The sequence below is a fragment of the Camelus ferus genome, chromosome 35, assembly GCF_009834535.1.
Source record: "Camelus ferus isolate YT-003-E chromosome 35, BCGSAC_Cfer_1.0, whole genome shotgun sequence".
NCBI lineage: Eukaryota > Metazoa > Chordata > Mammalia > Artiodactyla > Camelidae > Camelus > Camelus ferus.
In genome coordinates this window covers 11,116,300-11,137,363 of record NC_045730.1, presented here as the reverse complement: position 1 = coordinate 11,137,363, position 21,064 = coordinate 11,116,300, and the positions used below count along the sequence as shown (strand labels likewise).

At 43.2% G+C, this 21,064-nt stretch overlaps 1 protein-coding gene across 7 annotated transcripts; it reads right to left on the bottom strand.

Moving 5' to 3' along the window:
- Positions 1-1,759: 1,759 nt before the first annotated feature.
- On the bottom strand, positions 1,760-16,383 carry MSRB2 (methionine sulfoxide reductase B2). Of its 7 annotated transcripts, none has more exons than XM_032473520.1 (6): positions 16,162-16,380; positions 12,437-12,537; positions 10,881-10,961; positions 9,269-9,345; positions 3,645-3,822; positions 1,760-2,786 (listed from the first exon to the last, which is right to left on the bottom strand). In XM_032473520.1, exons 1-6 carry the CDS (start codon positions 16,277-16,279, stop codon positions 2,682-2,684), a joined length of 660 nt encoding a protein of 219 aa, XP_032329411.1. In that variant the 5' UTR covers positions 16,280-16,380; the 3' UTR covers positions 1,760-2,681. The 7 variants fall into 7 exon arrangements, with proteins under 7 accessions (XP_032329411.1, XP_032329412.1, XP_032329413.1 ...); XM_032473521.1 differs by having other exon boundaries at positions 3,645-3,819; XM_032473522.1 differs by having other exon boundaries at positions 3,645-3,792.
- Between the last annotated feature and the right edge of the window lie 4,681 nt (positions 16,384-21,064).

The following is a 21,064-nucleotide window of genomic DNA, read 5'->3' as shown; positions in this document are numbered from 1 at the left end:
ACATTATTTCAGCGTCAGTCTCCCAACATGGAACTATATATTCAAGATAGTTTTAAAATTTATACGGAAATGCAAAAATAATCAGCATTGCCAGAACAATTTTGAAAAAAAAGGACAGCGCTAGTTGTAAGGGAATAATCACACGTTGCCATAAGGATACAGACATAGCAATGGAACACAGGATCCAAAACAGACCCACACTTACATGGTAAATTAATTTTTGTAAAAATGTCAAGGACATTTGGGAAAGTCTTCACCAAATGGTGCTGGGGCCACTGGCTATCTGTAGGGGAAAAAGAGGGAGTGCTGTCAAGGATGTGAAGCAACTGGATGTTCATGTGCTGTTGGGAATACAAAATGGGACAGCCAATTCGGAAGAACACACAGCATCTCAAGAAGTTAAACGTGCATTTCACTTCCATTTCTATGGAAGTGAATATCCATACAACGGCATGTATATAAATGTTTGTAGCATCATTATTTATAACCACCCAAAGTGGAGGCAACCCAAATGTCCATTAATTGGTGGACAGATAATGTTGTTTACCCATGGGTATGCTAAGGAATACTACTCAGCGACAAAGAGGAACAGATCACAATATAACACGGACACATCTCAAAACTGTTAGGCCAAGTGAAAGGCTTCACATACAGAAGGCCCCAAGCTACATGTTTCCATTTATACAGAATTCTAGAAAAGGCAAGGCTCTAGTGACAGAAATCTCAGTAGCTGGCTGAGGTCAGGGGGAGAGGAGGGGTTCATTTATTTTAGGGTAAGGGAATTGTTCTCTACCTTGATTGTGGCAGAGGTTATATGATTGTATGAAATTACTAACATTTGGCAAATCCTTCACTTAAAGTAACTGTATGTAAATAATTTTAAAAATTGGGGTCTTTAGAATGTCATTCTAAGTGAAGTAAGCCAGAAAGAGAAAGAAAAATACCATATGAGATCGCTCATATGTGGAATCTAAAAAACAAAACAAAACAAAACAAAACCCCACAAAGCATAAATACAAAACAGAAATAGACTCATAGACATAGAATACAAACTTGTGGTTGCCAAGGGGGTAGAAGGTGGGAAGGGATAGACGGGATTTCAAAATTGTAGAATAGATAAACAAGATTATACTGTATAGCACAGGGAAATATACACAAGATCTTATGGTAGCTCACAGACAAAAAATGTGACAATGAATATATATATGTTCATGTATAACTGAAAAATTGTACTCTACACTGGAATTTGACACAACATTGTAAAGTGATTATAAATCAATAAAAAATGTTAAAAAAAAAATAGGGGTCCTTGATTCTGACTGTGAGTCCTAGGAATTAGAATAGAAAGAGGACTGGCAGTGTTGCCTAGAGACCTGTGTGGTAGGCTTGACTTGGCTTTTCCTGCATTATCTAATTTGGAATAATTCATCCAACCCTCCTGAGCTTCCGGTCTTACACAAAATTGGAAAGAAACATACTGTCTTTGTCTTCCTCACAGGGATGTTCGTGAGGGCAAAGTCAAAATGCTCTGGAGACTAAGACCATGAAGCAGCAGCAAATCAGCACTCCTATCCAGAACGAGCAGAAGGGCTAGGCAACATACAGAAATGATCAATTTATACATATTTATTAAATTGATTCATTTATAAATTATTAAGTAATAATTAAAGGCAGAAAGGTTCTGAGGGAATGAGAGCTACAGGGGCTGACTCCTGTATCAGTTTTCTGTTGCTGCTGTAACAAACAGTCACAAACTGGGTGGCTTAAGGCAACACACGTTTATTATCTCACAGTGACACAGAAGTCTGGAAAAGGGTCTCCCTGGGGTAGGACAGATGTCGGCAGGCCTGCGTTCCTTCTGGAGGCTCTAGGGCAGAGTCTGCTTCCGTGCCTTTTCCAGCTCCTAGAAGCTACTCGCATTCTTGGGCTCGTGGTCCTCTTCCTCCACCTTCAAAGCCAGCAATGCAGTATCTCTGACCCTTCTTCCTTCATCACCTCTCTCTCTGATCCCAGCCAGGAAAGGTTCTCTACTTCTAAGGACTCGTGTGATTAGAATGGACCATCCAGATAATCCAGGTTAATCTCTCTCTATCAAGGTCTTTAACTCACTCACCTCTTCAGAGACCCTTTTTACCATGAAAGTCATGTATTTACAGGTCTGGGGGTAAGGATACAGACATCTTTGGGGAGCCACTGTTCTGTCTACCACAACTTCAGAGAGGGGAGAACCCCAGAGAGCCCCTTCTGTCCTGGGGTCACTGGCCAATTCTGAACTCTGCCAAGAGCCTGAGAATTTAGGGTTTGTACCCACAAAGGGGTACATCTGTCAGGGGACACGGAAATGAGCAGGAGCATTTGACAGAGACTTGGGGCCCCTAAATAAATGGCTAGTTTTCCTCTTAACACATTTGGTGAATATGGGATCTGTGTGGGGCAGGTGCTAAAACCCTAGTGGAAAGCCTCTGAAAGGCAGAGCACTGCTTTTCATCAGTTTTATGAGCAGAGATTAAAAGTTCAAACTGTTTTAGGAGATGACCTTCATGTTGGAAGATCAGAGGTAGACTGAACTTTCTCAGATGTACAACCCAGCCTCTGGATGTACAATTTAGCACAGCCTCTGACCGAATCAAAGTGAGTTTGCCAATGAGGGCGTGGCAAGGGAAGGGGACTACTGGAGACAGTCAGCGTTTCCTTGGTTTGAACGTGAGTGCCACGCTGTTGATGCAAAACCTCTGGCCAGCAGGCCCAGGTCCATCAGGAAACACATGGCCAAGGTGAGCTTCGCACTGCAAGGAGAGAACACTCGGTCATCTCTGAGCTGGGACAAGGCTCTTTATGGAAAACCAGACAGATGAACCCCACATGGCCGCCCCACTCCGGTCCTTGACATCACTGTTGGGGGAAAAAAGTCTATCATATCTGAATTTGATTAAGAAATGAAAGGATGCAGAACACAGTGGTGGTAAACAGCTTTCTACTTAACCACTGAGAATGTGAGCAAGTGATTTAACTTAGGCCTTGATCTACTCACCTATAAAATGGGGATGATAATTATACCTACATAATAGAGCTGTTGTGATGACTCATGGACGTAATGCATAAGAAGCACAATTCCTGGGTAAGAAGTCAACAATCTTCAGCCAGGGTATTATTGCTGTTTACTGAAGCCAAGACTAAACTGTGTTTATCTGCTTGCCTCTGGTGTCTTACAAAACCAGAACATTTGAGCACCTGAGGATATCAAAATGAATCTGCTGCCTGGATTTAAGCCACTCCCTCCTACCAGGCTCACAGGAGGAGCAACGCACTGATGTCACCTGCCGCGTTGCTCTGCCTGTTGGGACGCTCTGCAGCGTGGGGAGGGGGCGGACAGATGCTGCCTGTCCCTGCTCAGCAGAATGTGAAAGACTGACTCCTTCAGAGCCTTGCTCTGCTCCCATCTCTGCGAGGCCAGAGCCAGGAAAGGCTCCTTCTGTTACCTGCAGTGCTCAGAGGATGGGAGAGGGGGAGTGGCAGGATGGGAGAAACCCAAAGTGCTTCCATGACAGAAGCACTCCCGGGGTGTTAACAGCAGATGTGCGAGGACAAGAGAGCTCTCTGTGGCACTTGGGGCAGCATCGGGGACAACAAAACAAAGACATCACCTGCTTGCAGACAACCTCCATGCGAGCTGGTCCCAACGAGGTGTCCACGCGTCTCAGGATCCCTGTGTTACTCTCATCGGAGCCAGACGTCCCGTGAGCCTCAGAGAATGAAGGCCACCCAGTGCCCGAGCAGTACTTCTTCTCAGAGCTGTGCCAGACGTTCACAACACTCCAGCTGCTGTTACCAACGTACAAAGAGCATTTTCTGCCCCCAACTCATCTTTCTCCCGAGCAGGAGCCGATTCTCTCCTCCTCTGCCCGATCCCGGGGCCAGTTCCGTGAACAGCCGGCTCCCCAGTAATTCTGCCCACTGATCTCCCCTATTAAACATGCTGTCTCGTCACGTCAGGTTTCTTGCTCCTCTGATGCTAAAGGCACCCCTCTTGATGTCTGACAAGGACTATAAACATGAGAAGCTTTGTGAACTGTTGCATATTAGGAAATAGGTCAAATCCATGTGTTCTGAATGTAGAAAAGGGGGAAATCAAAATGAAGTAACAGCAGTCGAAGGAGAGAATTGTGAGTTTCGCACATCAGAGAAGCATGAGAATGCACAAAACAGCCGTCACCAGCACTAGGGACTTCGGGTCGTCTAAACACAAGCCTGCCTGCCTTCGGGAGTCAAGAGCTGCCTCTGCCTTCTTGGGTGTGAGAAACTGGACAAGCTGCTTAACCTCTCCAAGCCTCAGTTTTCTCATCTGTAACTCGGGGATAATAATATCTATGTTATAGAGATGTCCTGAGGGTTTAAGGAGCTGTGCCGTGGAGCACGTGGTAATGAATAAGCCTGGGCACCCAGACTCATCCCTGCAGTGCAGAGACCTTCCTGGGGAAGCCCCAAAAGGCTGAACGATGCTGAGGGTTCCAGGGTTGGGGGCGGGAGCAGAGGAGCCACAAGAGGGGGAGGAGGCAACAGCAAGTCTGCTCATCAAAGACCCACTGTCTACGTGTCCTGAAAGATGAGCTCCCTTCAGTTGCACTAGGAAAACAAATTTAAAAATTTTAAATGGCAGGGAAATGGCTCTCTCTATTGGAGGAAGACAGACGGGAAATGAACTGAAACTCTGCAAAAAAAAAACAACAAAAAAAAACCCACCACACACAAAAAACAAAAAAGCCAAAAAACTGAGTCAAGAGGGGGAAAAAGTAGCAAATAATCAAATCCCTACACTATGAGCACAGAAGGAAGCTGAGTTTAGAGCAGAAACCTCAGCAGAAATCATCTAGTGTAAGACAGCAATTCTCAAACATCCTGGTCTTAGGACTCTTCCGTAATAAAAAATTATTGAGAATCTCTGAGAGCTTCTGTTTACATGAGTAATGCCTATCAATACTTAACAAGTTAGAAATTACAAGTGAGGGTTTTTAAAACATGTATGCATTAAATTATTTTGAAAAATAATAAATTCACTACATGTTAACACAAATAACCTATGTTTACAACAGATTATTTATTTTCCAAACTGAAACAAAACTTTAGCAAGAAGAGTTGCACTGTTTTATAATTTTGCAAATTTCTTTAATGTCTAGCTTTTAAAAAAGACAACCAACTCTTCATATGCGCCTGTGCATTCAAGCTGCTGCAGTGTCATTTTCACTGAAGTGTTGGAAGAGAATGTGGTTACACGCTTAGAAGGGGGAGCACCTCGAAGAGTCCCTAAAAAATCCCAGGAACTCTTTAAGAACCACAGATTGAACTCTGCGGTTGACTTCAGAGAGACCTGGGTGTGAATCCAGGCTCGGCCTATTATGTCTAGGTGACTTTGGCAAGGTGTTTAATCTCATAAAGCCTCTGAATGGTAATGGCTTTGTTATCTCACAGGGTTGCTGAGAGGATTAACTGAGATTCTTTCTATTTTTAGTGTTTTTAGTATAGTGTCGGGCACATGGTACCTAAGTCAGTAGCAATTATTTTTAATATCATTACTATTATTAATAACATATCCATGAAATTTGAGCACCTGGGTCCAATGTGAAATATCTGCACATTCAGATTGGGTTCTTTCCAACTCCTTTTCTTTTCCAAGGGTTCAAAAATATTCATCCAGGCCACTGTGGTCCAGAGAAAACCATTTTAAGTATCTTTTAATCATAGCTTTTCCATCCTCAACATTATATGTAAACTAGTGATCATTAAAGGAATTTTGATGGACAATTATAAATATAATAATTTTTTAAATGAATCAAAGACTAATAAAAAGTCATTTAAACATTTTATGGGCAACAGACAACTTTTACTGATGCAATTAACAGAATCTGGAGATTTTACTGGGTAGTATAAGAGGCCCATCATATTTAATTTAAGAGTGGAAACTTCAATATTAAGGCCAATTAGAAATTCCAACATATATACTGAAATGATTGGCAGATTGGAAGGCCCACCGCTGAAACACTAAAACCATTCTGGGTCATCTTCACTCATACACTCTAAGAGGTGTTTCTTTTGTTTAGTTTTGTTTTCTGCTTATTTGCCTTGTTTCTGTCTTCATTTCTGGAAATTCCATGGCCCCCAAACCAAGAGCAGAGGCACTTGGTGATAAGTGGCCACACACATGGTAGAGGAATTCCCATTAGTTTGAAGGAGCGGAGGAGGGGGGATATAATACAGCTCAAGTGGTAGAGTGCCTGCTTAGCATGCATGAGGTCCTGGGTTCAACGCCAAGTACCTCCTCCAAAAATAAATAAATAAACCTAATTACCTACCCCCCCCCAAAAAATAAATAAAAATTTGAAGGAGCGGGAGCACACAAAATGTAAATGTGTCACTTGGTCACTGACCTGGAGGGTGGATGTCAGGATGCTCTGTAAAAAGGGAACTAATGTCAGGCTCTCAGTTTCCTTCTAGTCTAAGAAGATTTATGACCACAAAACACGTGATCCCACAGTAGAATTTAATAAACGCTTCCAGAGTTGGTGCTTGGGTTGCGGGAGGAAGGCGGATAGAGGAAGCAGGGAAGGGAGCAAAGTCACATAATTCCAAGGTTAACAAAGCGACAGTATGAAGTTCCCAAGGGAGTGATAACATCTCCTGAGGGCTCTTGACCTGGACACCCTGGATTAATAGTCTCTCAACTGGAGTCAGCAGCTCCCCCAGGACGTGCACCGTGCTGGTCCAGAGTGAGGCAGCAAGGAGCCCAGTGGCCAAGAGGCAGCGGCCCCTCATCCACTTGATGCTTTAACTATTTCATTTCGGTTGACTTGTCACCTTGTTTTGACTCTGTACAAGCATCTGAAGGAATGTTTATTTCTTCTCGACCCCTATTCTCCATTACTGAGGCTGGAGACTGGGGACAGAGAGAGAGGGAAAATGAGAGGTCAAACAAGAATATGTAAGGCTGTCTATCCTCTTAAATGGGAAGCACCGTCAGGAATAGAGACTTCATTCATAGATTCTCATTAATTAGAAGAGATTCTCAAGAGTTCCTCATTATCAAAGACACATTCACGTATACAGCCCTAAGAAGGATCTGTCTCTAAGAAGATATCACCGCTAATGTGAACTGGGGGCTTGGCACATGTCAGGCATTGCTCTGGTGCTTTCACATGCATTAACTCATAATTCACTTAATCCTCCAACAACTTTATGAATTCAGTACAACTATCACCCTCATTTTATAGGTGGGGAAACTGAGGCACAGAGAGGTTAAGAAACTTGCCCAAGGCCACACAGCAGTGGAGCCAGGATGTACATCTATAGATGTAGCCACTCTACTACACTGTTTCTCCTATAAACAAATGCATCTTTAAGAGTACATTCTGGAACATAGAAAGAGTCTTATGAATATATTCTTATTTTTCTCAGTCTCAGCTGCAGCAGCAGTAGGAGGGGAAAAAAAATGGAACTAACTCAAAAGTCCTTAAGAAACACAAACGGAAACAGCAACTAAAACTAAATGATTAAAAGGAAACAAATAGGCTGGCAAGTTGGCAGGTCAGTAAACTGGCCACTTGGTAAAAAGGGCTTTTGGAGAATTGGCTGGTCTTCTAGCTAATCTTGGCCACTTTACTACCTCAGTGACCTGAAGATGGTCATTCAACTTCCCTAATTTGGACTAGCATTGTGTTAATAAAGTAGCTACTGGTCACATGTGGCCTTTTAAGTTTAAATTAATTAAACATAAATAAAATTAAAAATTCATTTTTTCAGTCCCACCAGCCTCAGTTTGAGTGTTCAATAGCCACATGTGACTGGTGGCTACCATAGTGGAAGAAGTAGATACAGAACATCATTGCAGAAAGTTTTACTGGGCAAAGCTTTTTGCTCTGATCTCTCAGGCCCCTCCCTGCCCCAGTGTTCTGTGATTCCCTGACTGAGTGTGCTTGGTGAGGGGTGGGATGGTTGGAACGGGGTAGGAAGAAAATGTCATCTTTACAGTTGCAGAAACTGGGATACCAAAGACTTAAGAGGCAGGAACACACTCTTGTAAGAACGATCTTGCATTTTTAGCTTTCGCAGTCTAAAGACAGAAACAGAACATCTGGCTGGTTACCACATAGTCACAAGGCCGTCCTTTATACTTTCACAACGTGGTTCTTTGGCTAAAAGCAGGTTGGCCATCTCAACATCCCACTTCTCCCCTTCTAACAGAACCAAAGGTCAAAGAGTAACAAGTGGCTCAGAAATGTGCACTCACTTTACGATGTCAAACTTAACCTACGTCTCCTAGTGTTCCCCAGGCCATCTTGGGCTGACTGCCACCTTAGCTGTCCCCTAACCAGCCACTGACAGAGTAAGTGAATCTGGGCAAAGCCCCGTCTTTCCTTGAGCATGAAGGAAAATCAATCCTAATCGTTCACCATCCTTGCAGGCGGGGTCTGGCTTACCAAATTCAGCCCACATTAGCAGCCAGCAGCTCAGGAAAGCCGGGTCTGAGCAAAGCCCAAATGAAGCAGTGCCTAATGGAAGATTCACAGAGCTGGCTTGATTTATATTTTATTCTAAACCAATTTAGGGTTGATGCGGAGGAAAGGAAAACATCTTTGAAGTTCTGAAAAACAGGACTTCAAAGATGTTTTCCTTTCTTCATCGAATCTACTTTTTTAAGGCTGTTTCCTGCATGTCTAAACAAAAAAGCCTTTGTTGAGAGATTTCAGATCCTGATTGACTTAAAAGAGGCTTTGAAATCAAGGGACAATTAAATTTACTTTTAGCTACGCAGGAGACGGCATGGTATTCACTGCTGTCAAGCACTGTGGCGAATCTATCCTCATAAAATTCTACATTTCCTAAATTAAATTATAAACCCATTTTTTCCTGGGAGAGATACAGTTTTAATCACATGGCCAGGCAAATGCCATTATGGTTCAGATTTCTTTAAATACCTCCCCAAGAAAAAAATTCTAATAGCTTTATCCTAAGGTGCCCACCAATTTTTATTTTTTTGTTATTTCTTGGAGATACAGAAAGAAAGAACATAGGCTAAGTCTTGTGAATTGCTCTAAATGCTAGAAATAATCAAGACAGGCAAGAGTTTTATATGTACACCCCTTTTTTATAGCAACCAGGCCAAATGAGATGGGCAATTAAAAACATGGGGATGTATTTATCCAAGGCCGCAAAGAGACAGAGCTGTAAGAAGTTAGAGGTTTATTTTCTTTCAGTACCTCTCGATCCTTTCTCTCACCTGAAGAGTGGGCTGTCACAGCACACGCAGTGATACATCCCTGATTCCTTGTTATTCAGGTAGATTCCACTGAAAGGCTGAAAGTAAATTAGACACACCATCTTCAGGTTTCTCATAACACTGGCAGGACATGATACAGTAGATCTAAATCCAAGATTAAGTCCCCAGATAAAGGAATTTTTGTACTAATTTGACAAAGTACAAATATCACCAGAAGGAACATTACCAGGTGCCCAGGGAAGCAGCCTGCAGGCTTGTTTACAAACTGGCCAACATGGTGCCAAATATTCAAATTATGACGTTAATCATGCTTTGTATTTAGATAGCAACTTTCATCCAAGAACATCAAAGCCCATATAGCACAGGGAACTATGTTCAATATCTTGTAATAGCCTTTAATGAAAAAAAATGAAAATGAATACATGTATGTATATGCATGACTGGGACACTGTGCTGTGCACCAGAAATTGACACACTGTAACTGATGGTACTTCAATTAAAAAAAAATTTTTTTAAAAGACCTTAAAAAAAATAAAACATCAAAGCCTGTGAAAAAAACAAGAGAACAGGCCTCTGGACTGTGTAAGATCTCGGTCTCCATTTTAAGAGTTATTAGTACAACAGAAATCGAGTCCACTGTCTGAAACACTGTGAAATCTCCCATTAAAGACAGGATAGAGACACATTAAAAAGCAAAGCCCGGTGAGATTGGGGTTGTGCCCTTAGTATGCTTCACGTGGTGTTTAGGATACTTAATAAATGCCAAATAATGAGCTAGATTCTCCCAGTGCCTAAGTCACTACTCAGATGAAATTACTATATTAATTGTGGCTTAAAGAGTTTGCAGGTTCCAAGAGGGACACAAGGAGACTTGAAGCAATGAGTGAGCCAAATCTAATATTTAAAAAAAAAATGCTAGTTTGTAAACTGACCTCATGGGGGGGGGGAGACCATTTTTTGCCCAATTCCTTTTGTCATCTCCTCTGTCAAAGGAAATTCAAGAAAAAGAAACTCTCGCATGAGCCAACTGTGAAGATCCACCAGCGGTGTCCGGTGACAACCACTGTCCCCACTTATGGAAAAGAAACTGAGACACAGGATGGGTCACCAAGTCCCAAAGCGGACTCGGGAAATAAGCGGCCCTCTCAGCCCATTCTGGGTCTCCCACCTCAACAGATCCACAGGTCAGACATTCCAACTCCCTGTGGGAGGATTAAGGGCACATTTTCAGGGAGCTGCATAATGGACAATTTCAAGTTAACCTGTTGTGCCCACCAAGGGCACATCTGGATGTTTACCCTCTTTAAAAACCCTAAACTGGCTGCAGGCACCCAAACAGTAGTGAGCTGGTCTTTTTACGGCCTGTCCCCTTGAATGGTTAGTCTTCCCAGAGCTCAGAGCAGAGTGAAGCCTGCAGGTGGCAGATCTGGAATGAAGAGAATGATGCGCACAAAACCTGCCTTCTATCGCTATTTGACGTTTAGTTATCACTCAACCAGGCTGTAAACCCCTTCACTGTACCTAGCAGAGGGCTAGCAAATTACTGGTGCCCAGTAAGAAACCATGTGCAACTGGACTTGAAGTCACCAAAGAGAAAGCTTAGGTGTCTTACTTCTCTTTCCTTGGCCTCACGGAGCTGACTGAGGCTGTAGTTCTGCAACATTCTGAAGAGTTCAATGTGGAGACGGATCAGCTGAAAGGGGTTTATAACATCACTTAAAATAATGGATGACGCTCATTTTGTAAAACAGCCAAACGAAGAGTATATGACGCCATCTGTTTGAGACTCCCACACATTTATGCTGCTGAACATCTGGCACGTCTCCAGGATGCCATCTCCAGCTCCGAACCCTGCCTGGCCCTGCCCCTCCGACAGGGTGGGCATAGACTACTCTGGGAATACACACCACTGCACAGAGGACCACGTGTGGCTCCCGGGCGCTATCTGCGCAATGGCTAATGTGGTCTCCTGCCCACTGAAGCCTTTATTAAAATCCCACCCTCAGGAAGTTTTCAAAAATACCAGTATTTCATGAGAATCGACTGGGATCTGCTGGCCTGTCCAATGGCTTTAGCATCGGCGCTGAAGTTGAGGGTGAGACCATGATTATAAGTCCATAAGCACATGCACAGCGTCCAGAATTTGGCAGGGACTACTAAATTCAGGCCATATTTGGGCCTAAGACAAGACTACTTGCTGGGAAATGCAACACTGTGAAATGGGATTATAATGAAGAACCACAGAGGGCTGGTCTCTCAGGAAATGAAAGAAAGCCGAGTTGCTGAATGCAGTTTCAATCACATGTCCACCTCCTGACCTGTGGTCACTCGACATTCACAACCACTTATTTTTTGAGCGCCTACCGTCGCCAGGCACCACGCTCTATGCAGGGATGTACTGATGACGGCAAGTGCTAACGAGGGAAAGTAAAAGCAAACACAGCTCGGGGTTGAGAAGGGCTTCCCAGTGGGAGTGAGATGGGGGCCAAGAGCTGAAAGGCAGATTTGAATGAGGCTGGGGGCCGGGGAGGACGCAGGGTGAAAGAGCCTTGAGGCAGAGGGGGGCCCAGGGCGCCTGAGAGCCCAACGGAGGGTGGCGTGGCCCGAGGGCAGAGGTCAAGGGGAAAAGTGGCCCAATCTGAGGATGCGGGTGGGAGGTAAGGGCCAGAGCCTTTGGGGCCTTCTTAGCCAGTTTTAAACTCTTCTCTTTACCTTGAAAGTGGTGGGAAGCCAGGGAAGAATTTCGAGCAGGGGGTGATGTAGTCAGATCTGTGATTTCAGAAGGTTTCTTTGGCGGCTGTGCAGAGAACGGTGCAGTGAGGGGCAAGAACAGCTGTGAGGAGACCAGCTGGAAGCTCCTGCACCCAAGCCAGAGACGGTGGGAGCCTGGACCAGTGCAGATGTGGGGGTTGCAGGGAGACGTAGAGGGATAGGAAGGCTGTTTAGGAGGCAGAGTGAATTGACGAGGTGATGGAGGGAAGTTTGTCCAGAGGAAGGTTTTTGGTTGTACAGCTGGATGGAGACTGATGCCCAGAGAACAATGCGGGGAGCCTGGGGGACCAGATTCGCAGAGCAGATGACGAGTTAGGGTTTGTAGTGAGATAGATTCTAGTCTGTCCTTCCCACCCCAACACGTAGACCCAGAAACTGTACATCAGGGTGGCTTACTGGCTCCGTCCCTTTTTCTCTGGTGACGTGGAACTGCTCGGGAGTCAGCTTCTTCTGCCACTCGCTCTTGGAGAGAGTCGGCCCACGCTTTGTAAGGGAGCCTGTAATGTCAAATAGGAATTTTTGTTAATTAAACCAAAAGGCACAATGACCTCTTCTTCCTTAGCCTCTGTCCTCAAGTGCACTATCACCCAGCAGAGTAAGCCTCCCCTTCCCCTCCCTCCCACCCCTTTCTTCTCAGTGACTAGAAAGTTCAGGTGCAGAAAGCTTTAATTGACTCATTAGTTTAAGAAGAAATGAGTAACAAGTAGAGAGCCAGTTTTCCAGTCCCGCTGAGCCACAGAAGCCAAAGAGGTAGCTGTACCCCTGGTAGATTATAGTGCCTTGGTATTTAATAACTATTCATCTCTTCATTCATCTGGTCGCATCTACAGAGAATCTACTGTACTGCAGACACTTCTAGATGCTAGGGATACAGAGGTAAAGAAAACAGAGAAGAATCACTGCCCTTACGGAGTCGAGATAAAATAAGTAAAGAATATAAAACTTTAGGTGATTATTTTTTCCCAAAAATCACAAAGGAGATTAGAGAGTGTGAGGGGGTGTGTGTATAGATATTTATGTATATTACACACACAATTTAAAACAGTCGTGAAGGAAGGCCTTCGTGAGTAGGTGATGTTTCAGCAAAGATCTGAAGGAACTGAGCAAACCCCGCATGTGAGTACCCAGGAGAGCGCTGCAGGGGCGAGGGGCGACAGGCTGGGCACTCCCGGCATGTCTGATGGACAGCACAGAGGCCGGAATGACTGACCGGGGTGGAGGTGGCAGGGAAGGGCCCTCATCCCTATGGCGGTGTTTGGAGACAGTGTCTTTAAAGAGGTGATTATGTTTCTATGATGCCATCAGGATGGGCCCTAACCCGATCTGACTGTTGTCCTTACATGAAAATAAAGAGACACTGGGATGCAAGAAGACAAAGCAAATGCCTTCTGCGATCCAAGGAGAAACCAAGCCTGCCGACATTCTGACCCGGGACTGCCAGCCTCCAGAACAGTGAGAAAATAAATGTTCGCTGTTTAAGCCCCCCAGTCGCTGGTATTTTGTCATGGCAGCCCTAGGAGACTTATTTAGGAACAACTGAAGTTCGAAGGGAAATTACATTACGGGTCAACTTTGCACGGTTTTACCGCAAGCAATGCAGGGGCATGTTCACAGGACACACAAGCAGGTCCCACTGAGGGCTGAGACAAGCCTTGGCCCCCGTGGAGAGAGCAGGATTTGGAGCTGGTCTCCTTTTGTGTGTGTGCAGGTGTTTTCTGTCCTCAGGCCACATCTTCTGTACCTCGAGCTGGCCCTTTTGGAACTGCCTGTCGTTCTCCGCATTCTCTCGCTGTCTTCACTACCAAAAAGTCTGGCCGCAGCTGCTCTGGCATTAGATAGATACACGGCTGTACCAGGGACTAGGCGTTGAGAAACTCCAAGTCCACTGGGGTCCTCTCTCTCTCTGTGCTGCAATTTGCACAGGCTTTCTCGCCAGGCATATGTTCTAGGAGATGGACTTCAATTTTTCCACCTTTAAGGAAACCCACTCTTGGTCCTATGACCCCCCCACTGGTTACCTCCTTCTGACTCTGCTAACCTTTCTGGCCAAAGTTGCTCTACCACCAATTGTCACACACGAGCCAGCCTCGTTTCAATACTGGCTGAAACTAAGAGAACCTGTTAGGAACTGGTATAAAAAGAATTCCCAGCCCACTCTAATCTGCAGACTAGTCTTCTCTCCCACCACAGTGACTGAAATGGTTTACCCTTATGCTCAGAATGGCTTCCGAGCAGAGTATCTCTAGAAAGAATGTTTCCTGCGACAACAGATTGTCTTCTCTGGGACACTTCTTACTCTGCTCTTTGTCAATCCAGATGCCTCGTGCATCTCAGACGTCTCAGTGCTGGAGAAAAGTGCGCCTTCACTTTCAACATCTTCTCACCCTTACCCCCCGCCCCCAACTTCCCCAAGTCCACAACACAGGTTAACCGTAGCTACGCTTTTATCCTTTCCATTTATTTATGTAATTATAACCCGTGCTTACTGTATGCTTCCTAAGTGCCAATATTGTAATAAAGCATTTTTAGTTCCTCTTTTTCATTTACTCTGTACAACAACCCCACTATTATCATTATTCTTATTTTATAGAATAAAAAAACAAAAAACAAAACAGGTGTAAACTTACAGAGTTCAAGATGTGCCCAAAGACACAGGGCCAGTGAGTGACACTGTCCACGCTGAAGCTGCCTCAACCACAGAACTATTACCTGTCTATCATTTTTAATGGATGCCTACTAGTTTGTTGAATTGAACTTTTATGGTTTGCTTAAGCATTCCTTAACTGATGGACATTTGGGTTATAGCCAGTTTCTGGTTCTTAAGAGCAGTGCTGTTAAAAACATCTCTGCACATACAACTTTGTTCTCTTTTGAATTATTCCCTTAGAATAAATTCCCAGGAGTCGGTGTCTGAGAAGTAAGAAGTTCCTATTATGTTTTGGTGTCTGGCCAAATTTTAATGTTGCTGAAGAACTTTAGATTCCAGGGCAATTCCTTAGGCTGTTTCCGACAGCAGCAAATACAAACAGAAGGACAAATTTCCGCTGAAACCACCACCCTGTAACAGGGGTATGAGAGGGCTCCAGCCCACAACTGTGATGTTTCCATCACCTGTGGTTCTCACGATGCCGACGCCTGGCACAGGGTAGGCACATGACAAATACCAGACTGGCTGACTACAGACACCACGGTCTGAAGGCCGTGGCCACAAGTCATATTGGATCAGTGTCCACGCCCCAGTGCCAGTGCTTTTATTTATTTAACACTGCATTTTGAAAACTTCAGAGGATAGAAAGAATTCCAAGTGACTGGATACATTTTCAGCGGCAATAGGAATCTTTAAATGTCTTCAATGGACACACAATTGGATTCAGAGATGGGGTAGCTGGGCAGTTGCCCAGAAAGTCAATCAACATGGGGCACTAGACTACCCTGCAATAAATCTGAAATACAGCGCCAGTTGACGCAGTTCTCCAAAGGTGACTCCGTGCTGAAGGCTGGAATGTAAACGAGCCCCGATCCCACAGGTCAGCCAAAGGCATTTTGCAGAAAATACACTTCTCCCTGGAGGGTCTCACATCCACTGACTAACAATGGTTATCAGGCTAAAGGGGGAATGGATTATTACGCAACATGTTTCCCTGGCTCCTGCAAACGCACAGAGAAATAGAGCAGAGCAGGAAGAAAATCCGCAGGCATCCAAAGTCTGAACTGCCTGCTTCTCGGACGCTGGAAGACCCAAGTCGAGGAGGGGGACAGTGTTAACAGACCAAAGGCTGTTACAAAAGAGCACGCGCGGGGTCGGGCTGCTGACCCAGCACCGGGGTCCTCCACCTGGGCGCTCCTGAGCCTGACATTTTATGCTGCCCCCCCTCCCCCAAAAGCACGTTTGGGGAGAGGATCTATACCTTTCACCAATTCTCACAGGCGTCAGTGACCCCCGCCCAAGCCCCTGCAAGTTTACAACCTGCTGTCCCGGTCGGGAGGAGGTGAGCGAGCAGCGGCGCCCCGAAGAAAAAGATCCAGAACCACCATTCGGGCCCCCAAGTTCCAGCAAGTGAAGGAAAACCGAAACCGAAAGCCGGGAGGTGGCGGCGGGGCCTGCGACGCCCGCGTCCTACCTGCGTCCCCGGGCCCGCTTCTCGCGCGGAGGCCGCCGCTGTCCGCTCGGCACCGCACCGCCCGCCCAGGCACCGCTCGGAAAGGCAGACGCCCGAGAGCACGGAGGAGGCGAGCCATGGTGCTGCGCGCGGCCCCGCGGAGCCCACGGCCTGGCGCGTCCCCAGGCGTCGCCGAGCCCAGGCCCGCGGGCCCCGCCCACGTCCCCCCCCACCCCGCCTCCTTCCCGGGCGCCTCCTCTTCTCTCTCTCGCGCCGCCACACCGCTCCTCCTCCCTCTCCGCTGCTGCACCTCTCTCAGGTTAAGTACCTGCAGACGGAATGGCTAGTCCTAAAGCAAGTGTACCTTTTTAAATCTACCAGAATATTTTCCAGATCGTTTCCTCTTCCATTCTGAGGAGGGCCACCAGCTTTACAGAGTTCACCAGTGCTAATTCCTTCCAGAGACAGCCTCAGGTACACCCAGATGATGCTTGACCAGTTACCTGGGTCTCTGGTGCCGCAGTCAAAGTGACACATAAAATTAACCATCACCGTCCCAAGTTAGAAAAAATAAATAGGAAAGCAACAGGGAGAGCGCTGTGATAACCAACAGCCATTTACCATTACGAATGCAAGGAAAATTAATGTTATCTATGTGGATGATACTCAGGTCTGACTGGACAGATGGTTAAAGGATATGAGCAGATGGTTTGCACAAGGGAAAATACAAATAGTGAACAAATGCTTGGGAAAATGTTTGGCTTCCCTAATAATTAAAGAGTTGCAAATTAAAACAGCCCAATACACTACCTCCTACATATTAAGTTAATAACAGATTTTTTAAAAAGCCGAAGTTAACAGTGCTTTGGAGACTCAGGTACACTCATACAGTGCTTGTAGAAATAGTGGCATAATTTTTCTGGAAAGAAATCTGACAACATGGACCAAGCATCACAGAACTCATTATATCCTTCTGTTTGGCAAATCTGCTCTGGGAAGCAAATCCCAAGGAAAGAGTTCAATAAGGGAAACACTCGATTTTTGCAAAGATGTTTGTATCAATGCTTTTCATAATAACAGAGGGATCCAAAATCATTAACAGCTAGGAAATAGCTAAGTAAATCTCGACATAGCAATACAATGAAACATCATATAGCCATTAAAATTTCAAATGTGAAGATTATCTGGATTTAAGGAATGAGCTATATAATAATGTCACAGGGGAAAAATAGAACACAAAATAGTTAATAGCTAAGAATAATAACGTAAAAATATGCACTATGAAACTGATCTGAAACGTAAAATGTTGGAGGAGAACTTTTTTGGGGAAAGATACCTTTTTTGTACTTTTCTTTTTCATTTCACCAATGCTTCATATTCCTTTTAGATAAGTTAGAAAATAGAAGTATACACAACACAACTCTTGAACACTATCTCAGGAATCATTACTGATAATATTTTAGTGTGTGTTCTTTCAATCTTTTTCATACATACTGTAGTCGATGTGTTTAATTACTTCCCTTCTCCCTGAACTGTACTGTCATTTTTTTTTGAAGAGTACACTCCTTGCCTCAATCCCCAGTCTCAGTCATGTGACTTGGATAGGATGGGTCTAGAGCAGAATTTCTCAACCTCAGTACTTTTGACACTTGGAGTCAAATAATTCTTTGGTTTGTATTGAGGCTGGTGGAGGGGGGGCGTTGTCCAGTGCGTTGTAGGATGTCGGCAGTGTTTCTGGCCTCTTATCTACTAGATGCCAGTACCATCCTCCTCCAGTTATGACGTTGCCAAATGTCCCCTGGGGGGAACTACTGATAGGGTACAGATGACTATTCTGAAACAGTATAACTGTTGTTTAGTGTGTTTTAAAATCTGTCACTATGCTTTTACAACTTGATTTTCTTATTCAGTATTTTGGTTTTTAAAGATTTATAGCAGTAGATGGACAGACAGATACAGATCTGCTTCATTCATTTTACCTGCTGTATAGAATGCATTGTATTGACAAACCAAAGTGTTATCTTACTTAGAGACAGTAGGATGTTTTCATTCTTCAATTTTTACAAACCATGCTACCATGCTACGAATGAATGACTTTGTATAAACTTCCCTGTTCACGCAAGATTACTTTCATAAAAATAATTATTTAGAATAGACACCTGGGAGTGGAACTACTAGATCAAAGAATAATGCATCTTCAGCTTTCCTAGGACTTCATTAATTGCTTTCCAAAGTGGTGGTACCAACAATGTGCATGGGTCCCTGTTTCCCCACATCTCCAGCAATATTTGATGTTATGAGATTTGCAAATTTTTGCCAATGTGTTGGGTGCAAAATGGGGTCATTGATTTCTAATTTTCATTTCCCTGGTTGTTAATTGGGTTGAGAATCTTTTCAGACACTTACTAGCCACTAATTCACAATTTTTATGAATTGTATGCATTCTTGTCTTTTTCTTTTAGATTGTTTCTCTTTTTCTTACAGCCTTGTTGGAATTCTTTATTACTGTGTACACCAATTATTTGATGATTGTATGGGTTTCAGTTATTTTCTCCCCTTATGTGAATTTGATTTTTACTTTGCTTATGATATCTTTTGTACAGAAGTTTTAATTTTTAAGTAGTCGTATTCATCTACCTTTAAAGTTTGTCTTTTTATTGCATTTGTTCCCATATGTGTGTGCATATAATTTGCCACAAACAAGACATACTGTTGTCACCAAAATGTACACATTCTTTTCCAACTAGCTTTTTTTACTCAATATTTTGTTTTAAAATTTTACCTGTATGGATTTTTTAAATCTATTTTATTTCTTTTAATGGATCTTACATAATCATGCTATTCTTTTATATTATGTTCTAAAGCTTAGTGTTTTCATTTTCACGTTCAAGTTTATAGTCCACTTGAAATTAATTTTTGTGTATAGTGTGAGGTAAAGATTTGATTTTGTCTTTTTCTACATGGAGAGCCAGTTGTCAGTACCATTTACTAAATGTCCATTTATTAAACCATTTATTTAAAAGTTTATTCTATTCCATTCACCTTTGTCTATCCCTGTACCAATGCTACCCTGTTTCAATACTATAATTTTATATTAAACCTTACTATCTGGCAAATATAAATCTTCCTTCTTCAAAAATATATTGGCTATTCTTGGCTCTTCATTCATCCAAATGAAATACAGGATCACCTTCCATATGAAATTTAGTTGTATAAAAATAACTCTATTGGAGTGTTGGTTGGAATTGCATTGAATTTGCAAATCAAAGGGCAGACAATTGCTATTTTGATAATGTTCATTAATGCCACTCTCCATTTATTTAGGTTTTATTTTATATTTTTCTACAGCTTTATGTTATTATTGATAAAGGAGTTGCCCATCTTTTGTTAGATTTATTCTTAGAAAACTGGTAACTTTTGTTGCTATTGTGTGTGTTTTCATTTCATGCTCTAATTTCCAATTACTTGTTGTTTGTGTGTTTGAATGCAATTTTAGTACATCGATATTTTATCTAGTAATCTTGACAGATTCTCCTCTTATATTCCACAGTTTGTCTTGAAGAGTTTCTTGAATTTTCTGGGAAAACAATCTTATTGTTGTGTCATCTTTCTTTCCAGTCTTTATAGCTTTAATTGTTTTTTTGTTTTTTTTTAATTGTGCTGGCTTGGACTTCCAATAAATGTAGAATAGAATGTGGTGAAAGCAGGCAGCCTTGATTTGGTCCTGACTCTAAAGGAAATGCTTCTAACATTTCTCTAATACACATGATGTTTGCTGTAGATTTTTGGTAATCTTTCCTGGGATGTAGATGTGCCCTTCTATTCCTAGTTTACTAAGAGTTCTCGTCATGAATGAGTGTCGAATTTTGTTTGTTGGCTTTCCAGTACCCAGTGAGACGAACATATGGCCTTTCTCTTTTATTATGTTAATGTAGAGCATTACATTAATAGACTTTCTACTAATGTTAAGCCATCACTGACATCTTGAGATCAACCCAACCCAGGTTAGTCATTATGTATTTTTTTTTACACATTTTTAAGATAGCTTGCCCATGTTTAATTTAGGATTTTCACATTTATATTCAAAACTGAGTTGACTTTATAATTTTCTTTTTTCATGGTGCCATTGCCTGGTTTAAATATCAAACTTATGGTAGCCTCACCAAATGAGTCAGAGGCTTAGTACATTGTTCAAAATCAATCAGTGTATTATAATTTTAATAGCTTCACAACTTTTTGTATCATAATTGACTTACACATTGAGAAAGACACTGTATGTATAGTTTGTCAGTAATTTTAATAGTGAAGATGGTAAATATTTAATAAAACCAATTTTTAAATAATCTGTTATTTTCCTGACCCATCTGATTCTGCCCCCATACTGCAGAAGTGTTCAGGTCAAATTGGTACATCTGGCACTTACTTTTTTTGGTAGAGGTTCAGTTCCTCCTCTGAGGACTGACACACTTACTGCTCTGAAGACTGGCATCATTTCAGATGACCTGGCTTGGCGCAGGGAACTTGAGGTTGGCCTCTGATCTCTTGGGCCATCTGGCCTCTAGCCCCAGACTATGCTAATTCATTTTCTTCCATTAAACTGTGAAGGCTTTCTCTGCCTTTTGTGCGCCTCTGGGTTCTCTACTTTCTAAGGCTTACCTAAATGTTTCTGTGTTCTTCAAGGGAGTCAGCTCTTATTGGACACCCTAGCATGACCCAGAGAGCTGAATTTTGACTCAGTAATTTCCCTGTTAGTCCCTCCCTCCACTCACTTTCCTTTTCATGAGCCTTTATCTATGCAATGCAGTTTAAGGACAGTTTCCAGTGGCTTTTTGTCGTGTCTTTACAACTACTCAAGCTGGTCCTGGAAACCCTGATATCGCCCTCCCGTGGCAGAGAAATATTAAAACACAGAAGAAGGACTAGA